Raw genomic sequence first — 24,136 nt, 5'->3', positions numbered from 1 at the left:
CGTTTCCAGGGAAACTGACTCCACTGTGGTTCTGCATTTTAGAGAGCATCATTAATATTTTTGCATCTTACTGGCTCATCTATGTCTCTTCACACCAGCTCTGGTTAAATTCAGAATTGAATCCAGGCCAGTCTATCACAACTTCTTTTGTCTATCTAGAGGCAGCCTTATATCTGAGATGGAATCACCTTTGAAGAAGATAAAGTAGAAATTGTGTGTGATCATCCATTTTGATACAAGCCAATTTAACAGAAGATATTAATTGTATTTGTTTGCTGTGAGACTGGTTGGTAACATCTGCCAGTCGTTAACTTACTAAAATCCCTTAGTCTGAAGTAGGAGAAAATGATTTGATAGCTAGTAATAATTACAAGTAACATTTCAAGCTAAATTTCTATTTGTTTCTTTTGAGACAAGATGTCCCGTTGTTGCCCATGTTAACCCAGAATTCGCCCGTGACAGCCAGGCCTCAAATTCCTTATCATCTTGCTTCAACATCCTGATGACGCTAAGGACTTGATTCATTACTGGATGAATCTATAAAGTGTTCTAATGTTATAGCAGGGATTTCACTTGAGGTCAAGAGTATTCAGATTGCTCGTGTAATTACCGCTTTTATTGATCACATGCTTTCTCCCCACTCTCTCGGGGAATGGCCTCGCTCTAGAAAGCAAGAGTCTCAAAGCAGATGAGCTCTGCAAAGTAAAATGTAAACCAAGTATGGGATGCAGGTGGGGAGCCATGTATGATTTGAGAAAGCCAAAACTTAGAGACAAGTTTACCAGGAAGTTAATGAAAACCAAGCGTCTGACCTATCAATTCCAAGGCCGGGGATTTGGGTCCTAAATCTGTACTCATTCTGTTGTTTGGTATTACATTATGAATATAACTTTATTATGTATTGTCGTCATCTTGACTGGGTTTTTGTATACACAGTGTGTATACAAAATATCTTACCAGGAACCATAATGGTATGTGAATAAAATAGCTTTCTTAAATTATGCGTATTTCCCAAAATTAGAATATTACCAACATTCACAGGCTACATAGATTTAGATATTTAACATCTACATTTCCTAATTTGAGTAAAGACTTGATGCTTCTATAATGAAGGTGGAAGACTCAGCTGTGTTGTTTGGATGGCTTTAACACTAAACACAAAGCCTATCCCATAGTTACTTTGTAGTGCAGAGTATCGCAGTCTTTTGGACTACAAACATTTGAGAAACAGGACTAAAAATGAGAGGAGATAAAAACAGTAGTGACCATTGAACGCAACATAAAAGGCTACAGCACAATTAGATGAAAATTTGGGTGGCTCTTAAAAGAGCCTTTTTTTTTTTAAAGAAAACGAGTATGAGTATATTATGCCCTCTCCCCGCGGATGCGGCGGGCCAGCTGGATGTCCTTGGGCATGATGGTGACGCGCTTGGCGTGGATGGCGCACAGGTTGGTGTCCTCAAACAGACCCACCAGGTAGGCCTCGCTCGCTTCCTGCAGCGCCATGACGGCCGAGCTCTGGAAGCGCAGGTCGGTCTTGAAGTCCTGCGCGATCTCGCGCACCAGACGCTGGAACGGCAGCTTGCGGATCAGCAGCTCGGTCGACTTCTGGTAGCGCCGGATCTCGCGCAGCGCCACGGTGCCGGGCCGGTAGCGGTGGGGCTTCTTCACGCCGCCGGTGGCCGGGGCGCTCTTGCGGGCGGCCTTGGTAGCCAGCTGCTTGCGCGGGGCCTTGCCGCCGGTGGACTTGCGAGCGGTCTGCTTAGTACGGGCCATAGTTGCAATGAACACTACACAACTGTAGTGGAGGAAGGGAAATCTTGCCCTTAAATATACTTAGAAACGTTCTGATTGGCCTTGAAACTTTCGAAAGTCCCGCGCCACAAACTCATTGGCTGAGTAATAGTCGGAGTGCCCGGCAGCGTATCTGATTGGCTCCAAAGTTACAGAGAAACTCCTCGCCAAAAATGAAAAAGTAAAAATGAAAAAGTATGTGATTGGTTAAATTATTCTGACACTCTCATATTACTCATTTTTTTTAAAAAAATAGGTCTTTTTTTAAAAAACAAATTGTTCTGTGTATCCTTTGAAATCCAGCAAGCCCGAACGCCTTTACCATGCTCCATTTCCTGTTTCGTGGTCTTATTGTTTTATCACAGTACAATATTAGGGGTTGGTTAAGGAAAAATCACGCCAGTACTCAAAATTTATATTGCTCTTAAAAGAAACAAGTATCCCACAGCCTTAGTGTGGAGTGTTAGCGCATAGCTTTACCAACCTCCAAATTTCAGACAATACTTTGTTTTGTAATAAATTGTAGACTGTGAGGTTTGACTTTGGAGTGCAACATGCCTTTCCTACAGTCATGTATTAACGGTACCCTATTAATCACATTGTTTTGTGAAAAGTGCATAGCTCTCAAGTGAGTCTTTACATATGTTGCTGCTAACTCCTGACTTTTCGTGTTGGTTTTATTTTTCCCTTGGCTTTGTGGTGGCCCTGGATCCTCTTGGGCAGCAGCAGGGCAGAACTTTGCCCAGCGTGATGATGCGCTTATTCTCGTCGTCGCGGGCCGCGTTGCCAGCCACTTCCAGGATCTCGGCCGTCAGGTACTCCAACACGGCCGCCAGGTACACCGGGGCGCCGGCGTCCAAGCGTTACGAGTCGTTGCCCTTGCGGAGAAGCCCGCGCACGAGGAACACAGGGAAATGCAAATCAGCCGGGAAGAACGGGTGTTGGCCTTGGAGCAAGGCTCGCAGCCCTGCTTATATCAAGAATTCATTACAGAAGTTACGTAAACAGTGAAAAATCAGGATTTTAATTTAAGGAAATAGTCTTATAGATTATGCCAGGTAATAAGAGAGAGCAGTCCTATTGGTCAAGTTAACCTTTTCTGTCCAATAAAAAATAAGAATTTGGATCCTTCATTTGCATAAACCCGGCATATTTTTTTTAAAAAAAATCTTAAATTTTATCCAATCAGAGGTGAGTACTTTTACGGCTTCATTTGAATTTCAAGACTATAAATAAAACCATCCTGACCTAATTCTTTTTTTTCTATTCTAGGACCTCCTATTGGGTCTGTAAAGGATGCCTGAACCCTCCAAGTCAGCGCCAGCTCCTAAGAAGGGCTCCAAGAAAGCCATCACAAAGGCTCAAAAGAAGGATGGCAAGAAGCGCAAGCGCAGTCGCAAGGAGAGCTACTCGGTGTACGTGTACAAGGTGCTGAAGCAGGTCCACCCCGACACCGGCATCTCTTCCAAGGCCATGGGCATCATGAACTCGTTCGTCAACGACATCTTCGAGCGCATCGCGGGCGAGGCGTCGCGCCTGGCGCATTACAACAAGCGCTCGACCATCACGTCCCGGGAGATCCAGACGGCCGTGCGCCTGCTGCTGCCCGGGGAGCTGGCCAAGCACGCCGTGTCCGAGGGCACCAAGGCCGTCACCAAGTACACCAGCTCCAAGTGAGCGCACCGACCTCACCCTTAACCCAAAGGCTCTTTTCAGAGCCACCCACTCTGTCAAAACAAGAGTTGTAATTGGTGTCTTTGTACTTAAATTCCCTTTAGTGTAAAGCAAAGAAGTTGGGTATTTTCCCCAAATTTAGTGTACGAAGTTACTCTAGGAAAATACTGAGGTCATTTAGTGTGTTTACCTTAGATGTTCGTTTTCTATTTCTCCAGTTTCTGTTCTATTGTGAGTTTACCGTAAACAGCCGCTAAGTGCTTGCGTTGAGGAAGCGTTTTTAGGGTTTAAAGAGTAGGTTCCTAGTGTAATGTAAGATTTCACCCAATTGAGCCCTCCGAAATCTTGTTTTTTACATTCAGGGTTGGATATTGATGGTGGCTGGAACTCTCAGGAGTTAAACATATCAGTAACCACTTAGCTTTGTTGAGGACCATATTGACAACTGCACTCCCAAGACTTCCAGAGTAATTTCTAGAAACTGGTAAAGGCTTTGTTAAAGGATTTAGAAGTGTCCTGAGACCTTGGACTAGGGGAGGGAGGAAGACTGGACGGAGCCTGGTGAGGTAAAAGGCTTATCGAATAGAAAAATTAAGTATTTTTTCCACTGGCTTTGAGAATATGACAAATTTTGGAAAATAAGGTCTGTAAAGAAACAGGAGTCAAGCTGGATGGTAGTTGGTGCAAGCCTTAAATCCCAGCACTAACAAGGCAGAGACAAGTGGATCTCTGAGCTCAAGGCCAGCCTGGTCTACAGAGCTACAAAGACCTTCCACCCCACAAAGAAAAGAAAAAAGAAACCAATGGCAGAAAGCCCAGAGACTTCATTATCCAATGTGGCAAAATGCATAACCAAGAGGCAGGGAATGCTTAATTGCAGGATGGAGGGTGTAGGTTTCTCAGTTCTGCCTTCAGCATCTTTCAACAAAATTTTGAATTAAATTATGAAATTGAAATCACTATGAAGCTGAGGTTGACATGAAACTTTTGATCTTGCTTCTACCTTCCAAGTGCTTGGATTAGCTGGGATTATAGAAATGTGCCATTACTCCCTGTTCATATGAGTCTGAGGTTGAAATCCAGGACTTGATGCATGCTATGTGAGCATTCTTTTCACCCAGTTACAGACGAAAGCCATGATGGTGTTTTGCTGAGTTATATTTGCTAGTTTTTTGACTTACATTATGTGTGAATCAGGTTTTAAATTTTAAATTTCTGAAACCATGGCACCTACTTAAAATACCACTACCAAGAGTCTCAAATATAGACGTGGTAGGCAAACTGAGACTGCATCTTAAACCATAAAAATCAACATTTTGACACTTCTCTATGCACTTGATGGGGAATATTGGAGGTGGGATTTGTGGGTTCTGTGACGAACATAGGGTATTCCCTAGCTGCTCTCCAAAAGTTCTATAAAAATCATTTCCAGTTGGCAGCTGTTAACACCAACAGAATCTAACCTTTTTTTTTTTTTTTTTTTTTTTTTTTTTTGGTTTTTCGAGACAGGGTTTCTCATTCCTGGAACTGGATGTTATAAAAAATTCATTCTTATAACATTTCATTTAGTGTGACTGCATTATTTATATCTCCTTCATTTTTCTTTCTCATTGACTAAAATAACCCATGCCTCTCAAAATTCTGTGTCATCAAATAATTTTGAAAATACCAGGTTAGCCCATAGGGGATTTCTTAAACCACTCCCCACCTCAGTCATCTAAATACACAAGCTACAAAAGAAGCTCAATTTTGATGAGTCCCTCTGTAAACCTGAAGCAGGGAAATATTACCACAAGAAAGACTGCATGGTAAGACCAGACATTGGTATGTATTGTCCATTTAATACACTTGAATATATCCATATCGATCCTTTCAAAAGAGATGTGTTCTTTCTTACCTTACACTTCCATCGTCTACAGTGAAAACATCACAGAACCACCTAGATTACACTGGATTTTGGAGCAGGAATTTTTCTTTCCTGTGAAGCTGACAGACAGCTAATTTATATATGTTTTCTTCTGTTCATTCACTTGTAATTTCATCGGCTTTCTTTATCAGACCATAAGTCACAGGATGTTTCCCAACCCTTGCACTCTGAAGCAGGATAGACACAAGTAGAAGAAGGGAGGATAATGGGAATTTTGGAAAAGCTTAAAATGCATTGAGTTATAGTCAAGTGAAAACAGGAACACGAGAATAATGGAATTAGCTTGGCAGAAAGATGGACAAGACTTTTCTAGGGAGCAGAGGAGTTCTTGGTACCTCACAGCCTTGCATATTCTTTTGGATCAGTGACTATGTATGTTCTCTTTGCTCCCAGACTCCACGTGTCTATCATTTTAGCGATGAGTGACCCACTATAAGAAAACCTACATGATATACTTATATATCTATATATTTACGTGCCTAATTATCTACCAAACATCTATCTACTTAAGTACACACACACACACAGAGGCACACATATTTTTTTCCTTTTCTTTCTTTTTTTTTTTTTTTGAGATTTGTGGAGGTAAAACAAAGCCTGGCATAGAATCTCAAAATGTGTACTGAACCTGTTATGGGGCGCCCATCAGAGATGACCAGTAAGACACAATTTATATATAGACAATTGAATTATTTATTCCTCAGTCCAGAGCATTTAGAGTAAGAGGGTATTAAAGACAAACCCCACATACTGGGGTATCACTCTGCAAATCTAGAGAGAGGATTTCAGCAGCTCGTAGTTCAACAGAAGTTATCTGAGGCATCTTGAACTCTGGTTCCTAGAATGCAGCTGGGTAATTTTTAATGGGATCCTACCAGGAAATGAAATACAAATTGAACCTAAAATGGCCTTAGCATAAACACGAAATGCAGTAAGCTCTGCACCGTCTTGCCTTGTCACAAAAACCGTAATTCTTTGTGACTCAGAACAACTCAGAAACAACGCCTCCTGTGTATTTGAGAACTTTTAATACCAAAATCTAGAAAGAAAATGTCATTTAGTTATTTGCATTTAAGCAAAGGTTGGGAAAAAGTCAGATGAGCTCTTGGCTCTTAATGATGAGGACCAGAGTTCAACTGTTTGAACCCTCTTTTTTCCTTTTAAAGTAGAAATTGAAAGAAAGTAGAGTAGACAAAAGTGCCATATGCAAATTAGGAAGTCAAATTCTTAGTTTCTATTGGATATTATCTCTTAACCAATGAGAGCAAGGCAGTCAGAATCCTAACAGCTACTATAAATACTTCACATTTCCAGTTCGAGCGGTATACCGATATTTTCTTCTCTTACTAGTTCTTTCTATAGCTTAACTGTAGCTATGTCTGGACGTGGCAAGCAGGGCGGCAAAGCTCGCGCCAAGGCGAAGACCCGCTCCTCCCGGGCCGGCCTGCAGTTCCCCGTGGGCCGCGTGCACCGCCTCCTCCGCAAGGGCAACTACGCGGAACGGGTGGGCGCCGGCGCCCCGGTGTACCTGGCGGCCGTGCTGGAATACCTGACGGCCGAGATCCTGGAGCTGGCTGGCAACGCGGCCCGCGACAACAAGAAGACGCGCATCATCCCGCGCCACCTGCAGCTGGCCATCCGCAACGACGAGGAGCTCAACAAGCTTCTGGGCCGCGTGACGATCGCGCAGGGCGGCGTCCTGCCCAACATCCAGGCGGTGCTGCTGCCCAAGAAGACCGAAAGCCACCACAAGGCCAAGGGAAAATAAGTTCCTTACCTGTCTAGTCTTGGACTGTCTTGGTGGAAGTCACCTCAAAACAAAGGCTCTTTTCAGAGCCACCCACATTTTTCCAAAAACGAGCTGCCACCTCCGGTTGAGTTTTCTAGTACAGTGTGTGGTTATTGTTCAAGGCATATGATTACTACATGAAATTCCAATCCTTGCTTTGTAACAGTTTTCGCACTGTTGTCTTACTATAAGTACTTTTGGAGATAGTTTCTCCCAACGTGGTCGAGAACCAAAGTTGACAACCCGTTCGTATTCATCAACACTAAATAAACAGTAGCACCCGAGTATTTACTGATTATTACCCGGCTTTACAGTTTGCATTGCTCACAGTTCGTTTTTGCTGACACGACTTGCTTCCGTGAGATTCATCGGGCATTCAAGTATTTGCAAGTGATTAACAGTACTCAATACTAAATTACTACAGCACCTCTCGTCAATCCCACTAAACCTTATTAGATGAAATTCCTGGTTACCGAGTTGAATATTTTCAGCCTAATCCTACTGAATGTACAGATTATTTAGCAAAATTTCTAGGCATAGCAGTTATTGTGACGAAAGTGTAAAGGCGGAAGTAAAGATGGACAAGGGGCGGATGCGCCGTGTGACGGAAGGGGTGGAGAGAGGGCAGGTTCATTCAAAGACCCGAAAGCGTGTGTTTTAATCAGGATTTAGGAGCAGAGACCGGCCAATCCCGGAAAAGCGCGGGATCGTTTGAATGTTCTTGTGTCCAATAGCGGATAGCCTGATTGTATAAAAGATGGACAGCGTACGGGAAGTTATCATATTGTATTTCTACTCTCTTTTGCTTCAGTTATGGCTCGTACCAAGCAGACCGCTCGCAAGTCCACCGGCGGTAAAGCTCCGCGCAAGCAGCTGGCCACCAAGGCCGCCCGCAAGAGCGCCCCGGCCACCGGCGGCGTGAAGAAGCCCCACCGCTACCGGCCCGGCACCGTGGCGCTGCGCGAGATCCGGCGCTACCAGAAGTCGACCGAGCTGCTGATCCGCAAGCTGCCGTTCCAGCGTCTAGTGCGCGAGATCGCGCAGGACTTCAAGACCGACCTGCGCTTCCAGAGCTCGGCCGTCATGGCGCTGCAGGAAGCGAGCGAGGCCTACCTGGTGGGTCTGTTTGAGGACACCAACCTGTGCGCCATCCACGCCAAGCGCGTCACCATCATGCCCAAGGACATCCAGCTGGCCCGCCGCATCCGAGGGGAGAGGGCGTAAACTCTTGGCCAGTGCAAAATTGAACCCAAAGGCTCTTTTCAGAGCCACCCACGTTTTCTGTAAAACAGCTGTGATTCAAAACTAATACTTGTTTTTATGCACAACCTAGAATATTATCCTTTAACCGATTCTATTTAAATCTATTATATTACACTGCTTAAACTGGCTAAAGAAGTAGGCCAGTCTGTCTTAACCGTCTACTGTGAGTAGGTTCTTTGGTACTCTTGTACTGATGAAACCCTTTTTATTAAGCCACAGATGCTGCTCTTTCTAGACTTTTCCACTAGGTTTCTTACACCTAATAAAAATTTGCTAAGATCTAATTTGATTGGGTGATTTGCTTGAATGGACTTTCTACGACCTTAAAATATGAACCCACTGCTTTTGCATACTATTTTATATGTAAGTATTGACTGGGCCCTAGTGGCTCAGGCGTGAACTCCCTAATACCCCATAGGCTGAAGCGGCTGGATCACAAGTTTAAAGTTTGCTTGCCTTACAGGATGACCTCAAAGATAACCTTGGTAATTTATTAGGACCCTGTCTCAAAATCAGAACGTGCTGACGTAGAGGTCAAAGGGAGCCAACACTTTCCTAGCCAGTGTGAAGCCCTAGATTCAATTCCCAGTAAACAAGAAAGTAAAGGTGTATTCCAGGTGTTTGGTTTTTCTAGAGGCTTTTAAGACAGCTCTACCTGGCAACTGCCTGTCATCCACAGGTGTCTCAATGTGATGGGGTCCTTTGAAGGTCTATCATTTCAATATTTTGATTTTTAGCTGTACTGGCTTTGATGTCCCTGCTTAAGTTTATTTTTTATCTATTTTCTCCAACTATAAGAAACTAGTGTTTTCAGCGTAGGTCCTGACAGGCGAGCCCTTCCTGTTTTTCTGTAATAAGATAGTCTTACATTATCCTGACTCCACAGCCCCTCCTAAAACCAAGGGTAAAAAAAAAAAATGGATTCTGGATTCATTCTTCATTTACTTGAGGCTTTAATAGAATTTCACAATGAGAGCATGAGAGAGAGAGAGCGAGCGAGCAGGTTCCTTTAAAGGCTCCACACCAGGGCCCTGGCACTATAAACGCAGCCACTTGTATGGGAAGCTCAGGCAGACTCACATTCTGTCCTTGGTGTCTGTTGTGCCATCTGAAAGGATCTTTTTCCCCATCTGAAAATGAGATCAGCACCATCTATCCTCCACGATTGGGACGGGGTATATTTGAATGCCTGGTTTCAGTCTTTCTGAATTGTCTATTCTTTTTCTTTATAGTTTAAGTTTTTTAAAAAATCCCAAACTAGCTTCTTAAATTACTTTTTACTTGGCATAAAGTCTGCTCAGTTTATGAATAAAATAGTTACCATGTACTTAAAAATCAACAATGGAAGAAATTCAAGGTCTTTTAGGTTTGCTTTGTTTCTTTGTTTCAGCAAGGGGAATAAGTATTGCTAATAGCTCCCTATTCTCTGCCTAAAACAGGAGAAAAGAAATAGTGTTCAGCAGAAGGCTATGGATGAGATCATTGTGTACCAAACTGTCAGTCACTAAAGGCTAAGTGAATTTCAAATTGTGATTAAACATTGTTTAGCTTTCTGTAGCTTATTTACTCTCCCACAGTTGACTGTGCTCAACTTTGAATAAAAACGCTTTATTTTTGTCATTTCTTCTGGTCTTCATTTGTGTATTGTGACTTGTTGCCTTGTCCCATAAGTGATCTAAAATATATTTTTGTCAAATTCATTCTCAGGCTCAGATGGAGATCCTGACAGTAAAGCCTTATCTTTATCCATATAAAATTGAACAGTCAGCATGTATTAGATACACTAGACAGTGGTTGTTCTATGAACTTCAGAAAGCATCTGTTCTCCAGGTACCACAGAGTGGTATTAGGCACAGGATGAAATTACAGCTACTGTTCTTCTTGTTGCTGTTGTTGTTGTTTGAGACAGGGTTTCTCTGTAGCTTTGGAGCCTGTCCTGGAACTAGCTCTTGTAGACCATTGGCCTCGAACTCACAGAAATCTGCCTGCCTCTGCCTCCCGAGTGCTGGGATTAAAGACTTGTGTCACCACCGCCCGGCTAGTGTTCTTGAAGACAATGGTTTTTGTGAAAGTTCAAGCTCTTAAAGAAAAGGAAGATCTTATATTCAGGACACACTCTTTAGACTGAATAGTACAGTCATATACAGTGACACAAGCCTGTAACCCCGTTCTGGGAGGTTCAGCCAGAGACTTGCAAATCCATTCCTGGCTATATTGTGCTATGCAACATTTTCTGGAAAAAAGGAGGAGGGGGAGGAAGGAGACAGGGAAGGGAATGGGGGCGGGGAGAAAATAGAAAATGAAAAGACTAGAAGGACAGAAGTTAACAGTAGGCCATCCAGTCTTGACCAGAAGCAACTTCCCGAGTAAGAAATGTCTCAGAAAAATCAAGCATGCAGGAAAAAAGTGAGTAGAAATTCATGAACTTGAACCACACACTTGGAAAAGCTGGGATATGAATGCCAACACACCAGAGGAAAAAGGACAAAAAGAACTTTTCAAACAATTTTTAAAACTACATCCCTGAAATACAAACCAGGATCTGACATTGTCTTATACTTTACCATCCGCGGTGATTAAAAGCAGTGCCAGACACTACTGTGATGAAGCCCATCACACAGGGTTTGTTTCAGCTTCCACTTTCACATCACTGGTCATCACTGAAGTTAGGACAGGAATTTACTCAGTGCAGAAACCTGGAAACAGGAGCTGCTGCAGAGACCACAGAGGGGTAATACTTACTGACTTGCTTCCCATGGCTTACTTTCTTAGCGAACACAGGACCACCAGCCCAGAGATGGTACCTCCCACAATGAATCCCTAATTAAGAAAATGTCCTACAGGCTTCCCCAGCCTGACCTTATGGAGGCATTTTCTCAACTGAGGCTTCCTCTTCCATGATGACTCCAGCTTGTGTCAAGTTGGCATAAAAGTAACCGGCACAAATATTAACAAGTAAACATATTTAAACAGTACTTCTTTGAAACAATCACATTTTAACTAACATATTACCCAATCCAGTTCCCACAAAATACTGGTAGCATTGTTTGTTGTTTAGGTAAAAGAGAGAAAGGGAAAACTACCAGTGCACATATCTATCAATTCATCCCTTTGAATGAGGAATACACTATAGGTGTGGCGAATCACACCTCCGTCATTTTGAAGTCCTGCTTAGGACTACAAATTAAATTACGAGAATAGAAGCACCAAGCATTTAACAGTTTTACTACTCTTATTCAAAACAGTAGTCGGGCACTGGTGGAGCCTATCTTTAATTCCAGCATTTGGGAGGCAGAGGCAGGCGGATCAAAGATAACCTGGTATACAAAGTGAGTTCCACTACAATAAGGGCTACACAGAGAAACTCTGTCTCCAAAACCAAGCAAACAAGCAAGCAAACAAGCAAACAAGCAAAATCCAAAGCAGCAGAATCCACTACATACAGAATCAGGCAAAGGAACAAATGCAACGATTTGACAAAGCAGAGGGGCTTCAGCTAGGCTAAGGTATTTTAACAAGGTTTACTGGCACTGATTCTGCCTCAGTTCCTCCTAGTAATAAAAAGGTCTTATTTTGTTACTTTACTATCTTTCACATCAAAATTTTCACTTTCAAGAAACAATAATAATGTGTTCTTTTGCCACCAGGTGTGTGTGTGTGAGTGTAAAGCTTTGAGCATACATGATTTAGAGTAGTATATGTTTTAACACCTTCAAGTACTGGACCATAAATGCGTGATTCTTTGTTAGAAAATACATACAAAAATATAACTTAGATTAAACTAGTGGTATAGTGCAAGCTGGGCACAACCTTGGGGAAACCTTCTGCCTGAAGAAAGGCAGCATTCCTTGTGTTCCACTCCTTGATCTCCGCCCTGCCGGGGCGGAGCAAAAGGTGCCTTGGCAGCCTTTTGGTTTCCGCCCACTTGAGGTTCTCAACCAGGTCCGATAGGAGCCTATAATAAGCCACCTTCAGTTTTTGCCTTTCGCTTGTTCTTTGGGATTTCAAGCTACTAATCATGTCTGGTCGTGGCAAGGGCGGGAAAGGCCTGGGCAAAGGCGGCGCCAAGCGCCACCGCAAGGTCCTGCGCGACAACATCCAGGGCATCACCAAGCCCGCCATCCGCCGCCTGGCCCGGCGCGGAGGAGTCAAGCGCATCTCCGGCCTCATCTACGAGGAGACCCGCGGGGTGCTGAAGGTGTTCCTGGAGAACGTGATCCGCGACGCGGTCACCTACACGGAGCACGCCAAGCGCAAGACCGTCACGGCCATGGACGTGGTCTACGCGCTCAAGCGCCAGGGCCGCACCCTCTATGGCTTCGGAGGTTAAGCTGTTGCCTTTTCCTCCACTGTCGCAAAAGGCCCTTTTCAGGGCCACCCACTTGGTCCTTAAAAAGCTGTGCATTTCGTGTAGTATCGTGGTTGTCGAATGCGTAATTTATGCTTCCTTTTCCTTGTATATATGCAGGCTCAGGGTTCTCTAACTTGCATTAAACAGCGCTTTTGTACTAGCTGTGAGCCGTTATGCGGGAATCTTCACCCCTTGCCCCAGATATTTATGCTAAATGATACTAAGGTTTCTTTAAAGGATCCTGCACAACTACGTATTCAGTCCTCTACGAAATTCACATCGGCTATTTGGATGTTGTGGTCATGGGAAATCCTAACCTTGAAGGAGCTCTCGGGGATACAAAGAAGGTGGGCTTATAGCTTAGTCTCTTAAGCAGAAATAACTATGTCTTTATTAAGGAGACTTGTAATTCAGTTACGGAAAGTAAAGCAGGGTTAGTAAACTCTAAAAGGCTGTTTTCATTCTCAGAGTGGATTCAAGGTCATGTTGGACAGCCTTAAAAATCCTATATTGGGGATAAATAGGTTTTAAAGCCTTTCACCACCAGGGCCTAATTTCAATCACCTATTACCACTACCTGAAGAAAGAACCTTAGGGTGGTGCCCAAACTGAAATAGCATCCAGATTAGAATCCATTCAACTGGTGGGGAAATCACTTAAGAAACAGGACACAGAGAAGCCCTGTCTGGAAATAAAACCGAGAGGAAAGGAAAGAAAACCAACAGGCTCCAGTGATCCTGCAGGTCTTAAACAGAATTAAGAGTAAGATTTGGGGTGTAGAGGAAACCTTAGGTCCCATCAACATACAGTCTGGTGGTAGTTTTTGTTTCTCTGTTTGGGTTTTGTTTGTTTAGGGGTGTGTGTGTGTGTGTGTGTGTGTATGTGTGTATTGTAGAAAAATCAGTGGATTTGACTACTAGAAGATAGAAAGGAAATATTGGTACAAATAGTACTGACATTTATGTGATGTTTTCCTTGGCCACCCCTTCCAAGCAGTGCATTTAAATAAACATTGACATAAAATCTATGTAGTTTCTATGGGTAATGCAGAGATAATAGAAAATATAATGTATACATACAGGTTGCTTGTTTATGCCACTATGCCACCATATACAGGGCTGCAACATCTTCAAACAGTCTTTGAATGCCTGCCCCATGAGTTTTGACAGTAGACTAAATAGCAAAACTAAATGAGATTAATAATGTAAAACATAGTGTAATGCAACATTATCTGTAAAGTGAACAGGTAGAGACAGGGCGGTTTCAGCAGAAGAAACAACCTATATTCTATATCCACTGTCACCCAGCACTCCAGAAACAGATGGAGAAGGACCTCAGATCTGAGGCCAGACTGTGCTCTGTAGCACGTGGAGAGATTCAGAAATGAGAGAGATTGTATTACGTGTATTGTATATTCTGTCTTCGTTCTTACACCTTTTTATCATTCCTGGAGCTACATCTTTGTCAACTAATGTGTTCTGTAAAATACTTTATGTTTAATAGAACTCCATGCCCCAGCTGGGAAGCCAGGTTCATCCCGTAGCAGCGCCAAAATTGATAAGAGTGGCAGCTTATGGTCATTTCTCAACACACCAGCAGGATTATCATTTTTAAAGATATTAAATCTACTCTCTGCCCAGAATATTATGCTGAACTACCACAGTACTGGTCACAATGTATAGTTCTCAGGCCGGGCAGTGGTGGTGCACGCCTTTAATCCCAGCACTCGGAGGCAGAGGCAGGCGTCTGTGAGTTCGAGGCCAGCCTGGTCTAGAAGAGATAGTTCTAGGACAGGAACCAAAAACTTCAGAGAAACCCTCTCTCAAAAATAAATAAATAAATATAAAAATAAAAGATTTTCCAAACCTCAGGTTGTCAAAAAACAACAACATCAACAACAACAAAAAAAAAAAAAAACAAACAAAAAACCCACAGTTCTCACTTCAAATAGAGTACGAGATAGTTTACTTGGGAGCTCAATAGCAGTGACCATGGACCAGGAATAGAGGTTTAAGTTGCCCCCAATTCTATGTTCCCGTGTAGAAGCAGTTTCATGAAAGGTCATTAATTAAGGCACTTTTTTGAATATATTGGTGGAAACATTAGATAGGCAGTCACAGCAAGGAGCGAAATCTCTGCTACTGGCCTCATATGATGTCTGATGACTATACCCTTTTCATTGTTGGTACAAGCTAGACTTAATACATTTCCAGAAGTTTTTATCTGTTAAGTTATAGGATTAGGCGTACACAGCACAGAAATTGGCAATAACTATTCAGGGAGCTAAAGACTGACTCAAATAATTTGTAATTGAATTTTGAATACACAACATTCCGTCTGCTCAACGTCATTGAAGGTCAAATCACTGTCAGGCTTTGAGGATACAACGTCTTTCCAGGAATTGTCATTCACACAGTCCCTAATTCAATACCTAACTCTTTAAGAGTGACCATATGGGAGTTTTATTTAATGTAATATGTATAACAATATTCTTAGTATGTGTATGTAGGTAGGTGTGTAAGTATGTCCTCCTTCTCTAGGACATAATGCCTTGACAGTGAGGACTTCATTGTGTCCTCATGACTATAGCATCTAGAACAACACTGCTATCTCATAATTTGTCTATAGACTGTAATTTATGCTTTCTTTTGTCATTTATTTTAAAGTTATTTTTATTTTATTGTATAGAGGTTTTGTCTGCATTATGTCCGGGTGCCCAGAGTACAGAAGAGAATATTGGATTTCCTGTGATTGCAGTTAGAGGATATTGTTGCAGCACAATTAATAAAAACCCAAAACAGATACCGGGGTACAACCTAAAGATCAGAAAAGAAACACAGCCAACCATGGGCTCTTATCTCTACCTCAGTCCGAAATGGTGATCCAATGGCATTCCTGCCTCCTTGAATCAATCCTCAGAATGAGACTGTGAGAGTTGTCTCCTCCCATCTGTATTCCTCTCTAGTGCTGGGATTAAAGGCGTGCACCAATACTGCCCGGTTTCTATGGCAAACAAGTGTGGCTACACTACTGGGATTAAAGGTGTGTGCCACCTCTGCCTGGTCTGTAAGGCTGACCAGGGCGGCTGTTTTACTCTCTGATCTTCAGGTAACCTTTATTTATTAAACTACAAATGAAATTTCACTGGATTTCCCCTTTTTGTCTAAAATAAAAGGGGCTATAGCTAATATAAGAAAAATATATAAGTACAATGACTATATATAATATATATAGGCAATAAATACATCAACAATGTCTAGTCCATTTGCATTTGACAAATTCAGAGAAAATACTCCATAGCTATCCTATCTTAGTGACTCCGAAGTCTTGTACCTAATTTACTTTTTATCATAACTTGCTTTCTGTGTCAGATAAATAAGGAAAACTGTAACTATCCAGTCTTCAACTCCTTCTGATATCCAAGAAGGAAATAATAATAACTGATAAGAAGAAAGTGTGAGCAAGCGACTTCCAAACATATGTGAGAGATGACAGAAATAGCTGGCTGCCTGGACAGTCACCCACAGTTCCTCTACAACGTTGGGGCATCTATCTTCGGCCTACAGGCGACTCTTCTGGGAAGCAGGATGTTTTGAAGGGCTGTCCCTTCTTGTCCTGACATTGGGCAGTCACTTTCTTTTGTGTTCTGCTTGCCCAATTAGGACGTCATACAATCAGCAGTCGAGGCAGGGGCATTTTCTTGCCCAGTGGTTTACCTTTGCCACAAAGAAAGTAAGCTCCATGTGGAGCTGCTTCGATGCCCATTATCTTCTCTGAAGCAGATTGGTTGGTGCTGCCAGCAGCAAGCATGTCTCATTGTGATGGAAAAAAAAAAAAGAGCCAATGTTATTAGAACATCTTAAATGCCATATTCTGTAGACCTCTGAAGTGTTTGAAGATGGCCTGTCTAAAATATATGTTTGACCTTGAAAACATTCCTAATGTGCCTACAAGTTCAATTGTAATAGGTGACTAATTACTAACCTGAATTTCCTTATTATCCTAAACAGTTGGTAATAATAACTTTCAAAGACTAGACATTTGCAATACATTGTTAAAAGAGCTGTATACAATACCTTGAACAAGATTAGAAATGTATATACAGTATGTTTTAACAAAATTAATCTCCAATTTGTATCAATATACAAAATTTGTATGCAATATACAAGAGTCCAATCTAATGTGAAACATTTAAAACTAGTAGTTGCTTTTTAAAAGTAGATTCAATAATCTACCTTTTTATCCTATTCAATCTATGCCCCCCTTTTTTTCTTTTCTTTTCAAAAAAAGAACTTAGAATCTAATTTCCTTTATTTACCTTTTTTTCCTGGCCATTACCAATAACTTGTAGCCACCCTCCCCTCCAAACAATGACAAATATCCATAATCCATTGAATGACCCAAAACCAACCACCCCCACCCTCTTGGGAACATGGGCATCGTATTCTTAAATTTACTTCCTGCTGTCTGTGGGCGAGGGTATCTTTAGGGGATCCTGAAAAGAAACATGTGGGTTAATTGTCAAGTCCTGGGAGGTGTAGCTGTACCATTTTTTTTTTTTTTTTTTTGGCCTGTCTATGAGAAATAGGGAAGTGCAAAGCTTGTTTCAAATCCCAGCTAGAGCAATCTATGAGGCTGGATCATCTCAGTTAACCACCTCGAAATTATTCTAAGCTGTTTGTAGTCCAAAACTATCAGTTGAATGGCATCATATGATGTAGCGGCGTAAACGAATGCAGACAGATTGTAAAAATATATATAGTTTTAATGTAGAAATAGACTTACAGAACCACCGTTCCCGCGGAGACCAGGAAAGCAGAAGAGAGAGCTCGGAGCTTGCTCCCCAAATTTATAGGTAGACATTAGCCCGAGGCGAACACGCCCCTTAAGGGGCGGGACTTATCCCTACAATATGAACCAGGTGGAATCGTTGTGGGGTCCCATCTTCTTCCTAGAGACTTCAGAAATCATTGTAGGAAAATTTATCATTGTGGAAATTTATCATTGTGGAAAACTTATCACTGTGGAAAACTTAAACATTATTCATATCAAAAGGGAAAGTTTGAATTTCGATAGACATATATTCAAAGAAAGGTACCATAGAGAAAAAAATAGGTATGGCAAGAAGTAGAATTTTTGAAAGTAAAAGTTTGATAACCTTAGTCCCAGTCAGCTTTGATTTTTAAGTGAGTCGGGATAACCATTATATTGAGAAGTAAGGAGGTATGTATGCTTAGGTAGTGAGATTTTACCCTGCAGAGAATATCGGTACCATAAGTCAGATGCTTCTTTGCTTGGTGATTCTTTCTGCATAGCTTTCTTTTCTTCTTTAGGCATTTAGATGTCTAGGATCTCTTGACTTTTTGAAGATGGGTCTCTTCTATTTCCTGAAAAGACAAGAACAGAACCCTGCCCCAACCCTTGTGAGATTTCCTTACAACTTGTAGGATTGTCACCTTGTGAATGAGCTAATATCATTTCTCTTTATCAAGGTTTCTCCTTTTCAAACTGAATCTTGATTAATTTTGATGATATCCATGAAATATTTCATTTATATTTCAATAAAGTAAAGGTTGCCTGAAGATCAGAGAGTAAAACAGCCGCCCTGGTCAGCCTTACAGACCAGGCAGAGGTGGCACACACCTTTAATCCCAGTAGTGTGGCCAGACTCGTTTGCCATAGAAACCGGGCAGTAGTGGTGCACGCCTTTAATCCCAGCACTAGAGAGGAATACAGATGGGAGGAGACAGCTCTCACAGTCTCATTCTGAGGATTCCTGGAGGCAGGATCGCCATTTCAGACTGGCTGTTTTTCTTTTCTGATCTTCAGGTTGAACCCCAATATCTGTCTCTGGGTTTTTATTAATCATGCTACAGAGTGTAAGACACTATATGGGAGTTGGGAATCGAATGTAGTTCCCTGGAAGAGCAGCAAACGATCCATCTTAACCACCGATGCATCTCTCTTAACCATCTTTCCAGTACTTTTTGTCATTTAAAAATTACATTTTAAATATTTCATTTTATAATCATGTGTGCCTGCACACACACACATGCATGTGCATGCGTTGGCTGGTGTGCACATATCAAAGCACAATTGTGGATGTCAAGAGGATAATTTAGAATTGGGCCTACCACATAGGTCCAGGAGTTTGAAACCAGGTCTTCAGGCTTGGCAGCAACTTTACCTGATGAATCACATCATTGACTTCTTTTGTATTGATATATATCAGGTTAGCCTGGAACTTGTAGCCCAGCCCACCTTAAATCTATGAGAGGTTTCTGGCCTCAGTAGAGGTAGATTACTCCAAGGAGAATATATGCCTATTGGGAACGCTTTGGAAAAAGGTCAGGCCTGCCTTATATGATCTCTCATATAGAGAGCTGCATCTACAGACTACACTTATTGATTGCTCATGACAATTCAGTCACTGGCCTCAAGGAGCAGCTGGCACATATAATATCAAACAGCTCCTGGGAAATTCAGATAGAAGGAATAAAGTGGTCAACCACTCTCAAAACGCATTATTGTTCCTGCCTGGCCTATGCCTGAAAGCTCCCAGAATACCTACGGATTCTCAGTTTAAAATGAGGCTATGCTGAATATTTCACGGTTGGGTAACAAGAATGGCAAATCAGGGAAAGTCAGACATAGCTAACAGTGACAGGCTGAAGTTCAAATCTGCCCCTTTTAAAAGTGATGCCTAAAATAAAAACCAATAGAAAGAGAAATAAAGAAAAACAAGAAATGAGACAAAAAACTGCTGCCAATCTGCTGAGGAGGTAACCAACAGCAATTCTACCATTTGGGAGGCTAGGCCAGCCCAGGAAGAGAAACAAAGTACTGTGAATTCACATCCCATTCAGTTGGGTTGAGACTTATACCCCTTGAACCCCAAATTGTAGCAGGTACTTCCCAAACTGCCTCTAAAAAATAGCCGAAATACAGGAAACCTTAAAAACACACCTGTCTTTACCAAAACTAAGACCTGAAATGAGAACTACTGTACTTACCCTACTTGACCCAGTTTCCAGTTAAACTAAAAATAATGTAATCGTGTTTCCATCACTCAGTCTAGCTTTTCTCAAGTTGTTTGGCTGCCCAGGCTTGATTGGGCCATACTTAAAGAAAATGGTACAACTTAAACAGTTTGGAGGTCTCACCGTGCAATTCACTGAACGTATGTAGACAAAGACAAATAAACCAAAGCGTACTTACAGCCGGTTCTCTGCGATCCGTACAATGCACATGGCATGGCTCAGCATTACAACGCCTTTTCAGAGTAGATGGGCGGCCCTGAGAAGGGCCTTTGGTTATAAGAATGAATAAAACACCAAGCTTTTCGAGGACCAAGTCGGTGGCCCTGAAAAGGGCCTTTTGCACAGTAGAGGTAAAGGCAGCAACAGCTTAACCTCCGAAGCCGTAGAGGGTGCGGCCCTGGCGCTTGAGCGCGTAGACCACGTCCATGGCCGTGACGGTCTTGCGCTTGGCGTGCTCCGTGTAGGTGACCGCGTCGCGGATCACGTTCTCCAGGAACACCTTCAGCACCCCGCGGGTCTCCTCGTAGATGAGGCCGGAGATGCGCTTGACTCCTCCGCGCCGGGCAAGGCGGCGGATGGCAGGCTTGGTGATGCCCTGGATGTTGTCGCGCAGGACCTTGCGGTGGCGCTTGGCGCCGCCTTTGCCCAGGCCTTTCCCGCCCTTGCCGCGACCAGACATAGTGACAAACGAAGAGAGAGAAAGAAATGCGTGATACCTGAGAGCGAGTCCTTATATAGCTGCTTCGCCTTAGTTCCCACCCCGACAGAACGAAAGCTCCCGCCGGCGGGAAAGTGACGTCACAAATCTAGCCTTTGAACCCCGCCCAACAGAGCCGAAAGCCCGCCAAACCGGTGGCGGGAAAAGTGACGCCACAAATCCCGCCTTCATGTCTTAGCGATTCCAAATGAGAGACCGCCGGCGGGAAAAGTGTGGTACAGACACCGCCTTTAACCATTGCCCAACAGCGGTAAAAGCCCGCCAAGCCGGTGGCGGGAAAGTGACGCTACAAAACCCACCTTTATGCCTTTCCCGTACAAAATGAAAGCCCGCCACTGCCCTTGAACATTGCCTCAAATTCTAAGTGGTATCATAACATCAAAGCAAAACTTATTTTAAAATACACGGTTCGTAGAACTTACTAATTATCAGAATTGAGCATTGAGGGGTAGAACCTAGAGTTGGCACACCTTTTATTCCAGTTTTTCAGGTGGCAGGACCTAAACAGATTGGTTAGTAAAATTCAATTCGCAAATGCTACGGCTAAGAACGTTTTAAGGTATTTCAGATTTGAATGAGGAAACTGACTCGGCAGTTTTAGATGTTTTTGACCTATCAGGACGGTCATAGGAAAGTAAATTATCTCACAGCCATTTTACTTGAAATTGTGGGTGGCTCTGAAAAGAGCCTTTGGTTGAGATTAAGACGTTAACAATTATGCCCTCTCCCCGCGGATGCGGCGGGCCAGCTGGATGTCCTTGGGCATGATGGTGACGCGCTTGGCGTGGATGGCGCACAGGTTGGTGTCCTCAAACAGACCCACCAGGTAGGCCTCGCAGGCCTCCTGCAGCGCCATGACGGCAGAGCTCTGGAAGCGCAGGTCGGTCTTGAAGTCCTGCGCGATCTCGCGCACCAGACGCTGGAACGGCAGCTTGCGGATCAGCAGCTCGGTCGACTTCTGGTAGCGCCGGATCTCGCGCAGCGCCACGGTGCCGGGCCGGTAGCGGTGGGGCTTCTTCACGCCGCCGGTGGCCGGGGCGCTCTTGCGGGCGGCCTTGGTGGCCAGCTGCTTGCGCGGGGCCTTGCCGCCGGTGGACTTGCGAGCGGTCTGCTTTGTACGAGCCATAGCTGCAAATAGACACAATGGCCAAAGACTTGACACACGGCAATGACGAGCTCAGAACTACTATTTATAGTATACAAAGCATACTGATTGGATGAAAATACTGTTCATCGGTGACGTTTAAGACTCTGATTGGTTTACTTTTAAAAACTGCAATTGCTCAGTTTCCCTGACAAAGGTTTGCCGCTGCCCTTTTCTTGTATGTGTGCGTTTTTTAAGGGAAATGAAGTAAAATTTCGGTGACTGTTAACTTCTCCACCACCTCTGTTGACCAATACATGGCCGTTTGATCTTGCTGGCCTTAAAGAATCGAGAATAAACTTGATTTGTTGAAATGTTCAATTACAGATTCTTAGGCGCTGGGTGATGGTCGTCCAGTCTACCTCTTGATTGGTTTACTACGTCTTCCTTACTAGCCAGTAAAAAGTCAGATCTTGAATACTTCATTTGCGTGCGGCATCTCTGTCTCGTCAGAAGCTACAGTATAAACAACGGAGTGGAAGGTAGAAATAAGAATACAAAAATCTGACGCAGGTTATTCTGCGTACTTTTACCTTTATATAGTTGAGTTTGTTGAAAAGTTTTGCATTCTTGTATTTAAAACCAACTCTTGGCCACAAATCACTCCATGCAGGTGAACATTTTTTAATAAACAGTAGTAGAACTGGTCATATAGTAGGCTAAGATTATTTAGTATTTTATATAAGTGTATAATCCTTCCCAAAGCTATTTCGACTTGCATGTGCCGGGATGAGAAGTCATGTCATGGCTTTGCTCTCGAGCTTTCTCAGATTTGTAGGGGACAGTCCAACCTTACTACTGTTGATTGGAAATGTGAAATCCCTACAGCAAGCTAAAGCTTCTTAAAGCCCTAAAATACTTTCTTAAAGTATAAAAACTAACGTCACATAGTTCTTACCTACAGTTTATCAAGATCTGCAGCCTGATTTTCTGATACTCTACCACGGAAGCCAACCCTGAGTTCTGGAAGCGATCTGACACCTCAACTGTCCAACAGTTTGGGTGTTGACTGGCTAATTTGCAGACGCCCTTCACCGTTTGAGCTACCTTTTGATAGACATCTACCGTCTGGAGGTGCCCCTATTGTGCTTGAATTCCCGACTCAAGCAGCCTTCTAGAGAGGTTTGGGGGCAACTCTAGGTGCAGTGATCTTGCAGGTGCGTCGGGGCCCGAGGGGCGGGGCTTCCATGGGTCAAGGGGCGGGCGCTAGCGTGCACCAATCACAGCGCGGCCCTGCTCTATAAATACGCCGAGCGGGGGCTTCGTCTTTCTACTTCTTTTCTTCGTTTTGGCAGTAGTTGTGCTATCATCTGCAGCTATCATGTCCGAGACTCCGCCTGTTGCTCAGACAGCCGCCGCCGCTGCTCCCGAGAAGCCTGCGGCTGCAAAGAAGACCAAGAAGCCCGCCAAGGCTGCAGCACCTAAGAAGAAGCCCGCTGGCCCCTCGGTGTCCGAGCTCATCGTGCAGGCGGTCTCCACCTCCAAGGAGCGCAGTGGCGTGTCTCTGGCCGCGCTCAAGAAGGCGCTGGCGGCCGCCGGCTACGATGTGGAGAAGAACAACAGCCGCATCAAGCTGGGGCTCAAGAGCCTGGTGAACAAGGGCACCCTGGTGCAGACCAAGGGCACCGGCGCTGCTGGGTCCTTCAAGATCAACAAGAAGGCGGAGGCCAAGTCTACCACCACCAAGGTGTCCGTGAAGTCGAAGGCGTCGGCGGCGTCTAAGAAACCCAAGAAGACTGCCGGGGCCGCAGCCAAGAAAACTGTGAAGACCCCGAAGAAGCCCAAGAAGCCTGCCGTCTCCAAGAAGCCTTCCAAGAGCCCAAAGAAGCCGAAGGTGGTGAAGGCCAAGAAAGTGGCCAAGAGCCCTGCCAAGGCGAAGGCCGTGAAACCCAAGGCTGCCAAGGCGAAGGTGACGAAGCCGAAGACCGCAGCAGCTAAGCCCAAGAAGGCTGCACCTAAGAAAAAGTGAACAGTTCGGTTGGAGGCTTCTTCAGTAACCCAACGGCTCTTTTCAGAGCCACCTACATAACTTAAAAGAGCTTGGCACTCACTTTCTGGTACAATCTAGGTTTAGAGTTGTACACCTGGTCGCCTGAGGCAGCTGAGGGCTTATCCCTACAGAATAGGTAGATCGGAGTTTGTTTGCCCTACCTGACCTGACTTAAACCCAGGGAGGATAACCTGACGTTCCCCTTTCCAGGTAAGTCTTGGCCCTTCATGAGACGCAGCAGTGCTCTAAGGTGCGTGGTGTGAGGTGTGCTGAGGACATGGCATGGTCAGAAGAATTTTGTATGTAAGCCAGTGGGGTGTGTGCTATGAAGGGAGCAATACTTAGGCTGTATATTTCGAGGCATGTATAGCCCTGGCTGCACTGTAACACATTACAGCCACCCAAGTGCCAGGATTAAACGCTTGCGTCATCACCTCCTGGTGTAC

General features: G+C 43.7%; 6 protein-coding genes across 6 annotated transcripts; 5 read left to right on the top strand and 1 right to left on the bottom strand.

The window, feature by feature from the left end:
• Positions 1–3,057: 3,057 nt before the first annotated feature.
• On the top strand, positions 3,058–3,512 carry LOC121434129 (histone H2B type 1-B). Its single transcript, XM_041632946.1, has one exon. It carries the CDS (start codon positions 3,091–3,093, stop codon positions 3,469–3,471), a length of 381 nt encoding a protein of 126 aa, XP_041488880.1. The 5' UTR covers positions 3,058–3,090; the 3' UTR covers positions 3,472–3,512.
• Positions 3,513–6,734: 3,222 nt separating this feature from the next.
• On the top strand, positions 6,735–7,503 carry LOC121434127 (histone H2A type 1-E). The gene has a single exon (XM_041632944.1). It carries the CDS (start codon positions 6,771–6,773, stop codon positions 7,161–7,163), a length of 393 nt encoding a protein of 130 aa, XP_041488878.1. The 5' UTR covers positions 6,735–6,770; the 3' UTR covers positions 7,164–7,503.
• A 491-nt stretch (positions 7,504–7,994) lies between these two features.
• Positions 7,995–8,720, top strand: LOC121434136 (histone H3). The gene has a single exon (XM_041632953.1). It carries the CDS (start codon positions 7,998–8,000, stop codon positions 8,406–8,408), a length of 411 nt encoding a protein of 136 aa, XP_041488887.1. The 5' UTR covers positions 7,995–7,997; the 3' UTR covers positions 8,409–8,720.
• Positions 8,721–12,455: 3,735 nt separating this feature from the next.
• On the top strand, positions 12,456–12,828 carry LOC121434134 (histone H4). Its single transcript, XM_041632950.1, has one exon. It carries the CDS (start codon positions 12,466–12,468, stop codon positions 12,775–12,777), a length of 312 nt encoding a protein of 103 aa, XP_041488884.1. The 5' UTR covers positions 12,456–12,465; the 3' UTR covers positions 12,778–12,828.
• An 8,396-nt stretch (positions 12,829–21,224) lies between these two features.
• On the bottom strand, positions 21,225–21,701 carry LOC121434122 (histone H3.1). The gene has a single exon (XM_041632937.1). The coding sequence runs from the start codon at positions 21,680–21,682 to the stop codon at positions 21,272–21,274; it is 411 nt and encodes a 136-aa protein (XP_041488871.1). The 5' UTR covers positions 21,683–21,701; the 3' UTR covers positions 21,225–21,271.
• Positions 21,702–22,999: 1,298 nt separating this feature from the next.
• On the top strand, positions 23,000–23,716 carry H1-1 (H1.1 linker histone, cluster member). The gene has a single exon (XM_041632934.1). The coding sequence runs from the start codon at positions 23,022–23,024 to the stop codon at positions 23,667–23,669; it is 648 nt and encodes a 215-aa protein (XP_041488868.1). The 5' UTR covers positions 23,000–23,021; the 3' UTR covers positions 23,670–23,716.
• Positions 23,717–24,136: the final 420 nt, after the last annotated feature.

The sequence above is a fragment of the Microtus oregoni genome, unplaced genomic scaffold (genome assembly GCF_018167655.1).
Source record: "Microtus oregoni isolate MIOR12 unplaced genomic scaffold, Mior012 000042F_ref0000377, whole genome shotgun sequence".
In the NCBI taxonomy this organism is placed as follows: Eukaryota; Metazoa; Chordata; class Mammalia; order Rodentia; family Cricetidae; genus Microtus; species Microtus oregoni.
Note: the sequence above shows the minus strand (reverse complement) of the source record. Positions and strands in the feature narration are given on the sequence as shown.

What these genes read in the sequence shown, in the direction of transcription:
- LOC121434129 (XM_041632946.1), top strand. Translation starts at nt 3,091, where the DNA reads ATGCCTGAACCCTCCAAGTCAGCGCCAGCTCCTAAGAAGGGCTCCAAG.
- LOC121434127 (XM_041632944.1), top strand. Translation starts at nt 6,771, where the DNA reads ATGTCTGGACGTGGCAAGCAGGGCGGCAAAGCTCGCGCCAAGGCGAAG.
- LOC121434136 (XM_041632953.1), top strand. Translation starts at nt 7,998, where the DNA reads ATGGCTCGTACCAAGCAGACCGCTCGCAAGTCCACCGGCGGTAAAGCT.
- LOC121434134 (XM_041632950.1), top strand. Translation starts at nt 12,466, where the DNA reads ATGTCTGGTCGTGGCAAGGGCGGGAAAGGCCTGGGCAAAGGCGGCGCC.
- LOC121434122 (XM_041632937.1), bottom strand. Translation starts at nt 21,682, where the DNA reads ATGGCTCGTACAAAGCAGACCGCTCGCAAGTCCACCGGCGGCAAGGCC.
- H1-1 (XM_041632934.1), top strand. Translation starts at nt 23,022, where the DNA reads ATGTCCGAGACTCCGCCTGTTGCTCAGACAGCCGCCGCCGCTGCTCCC.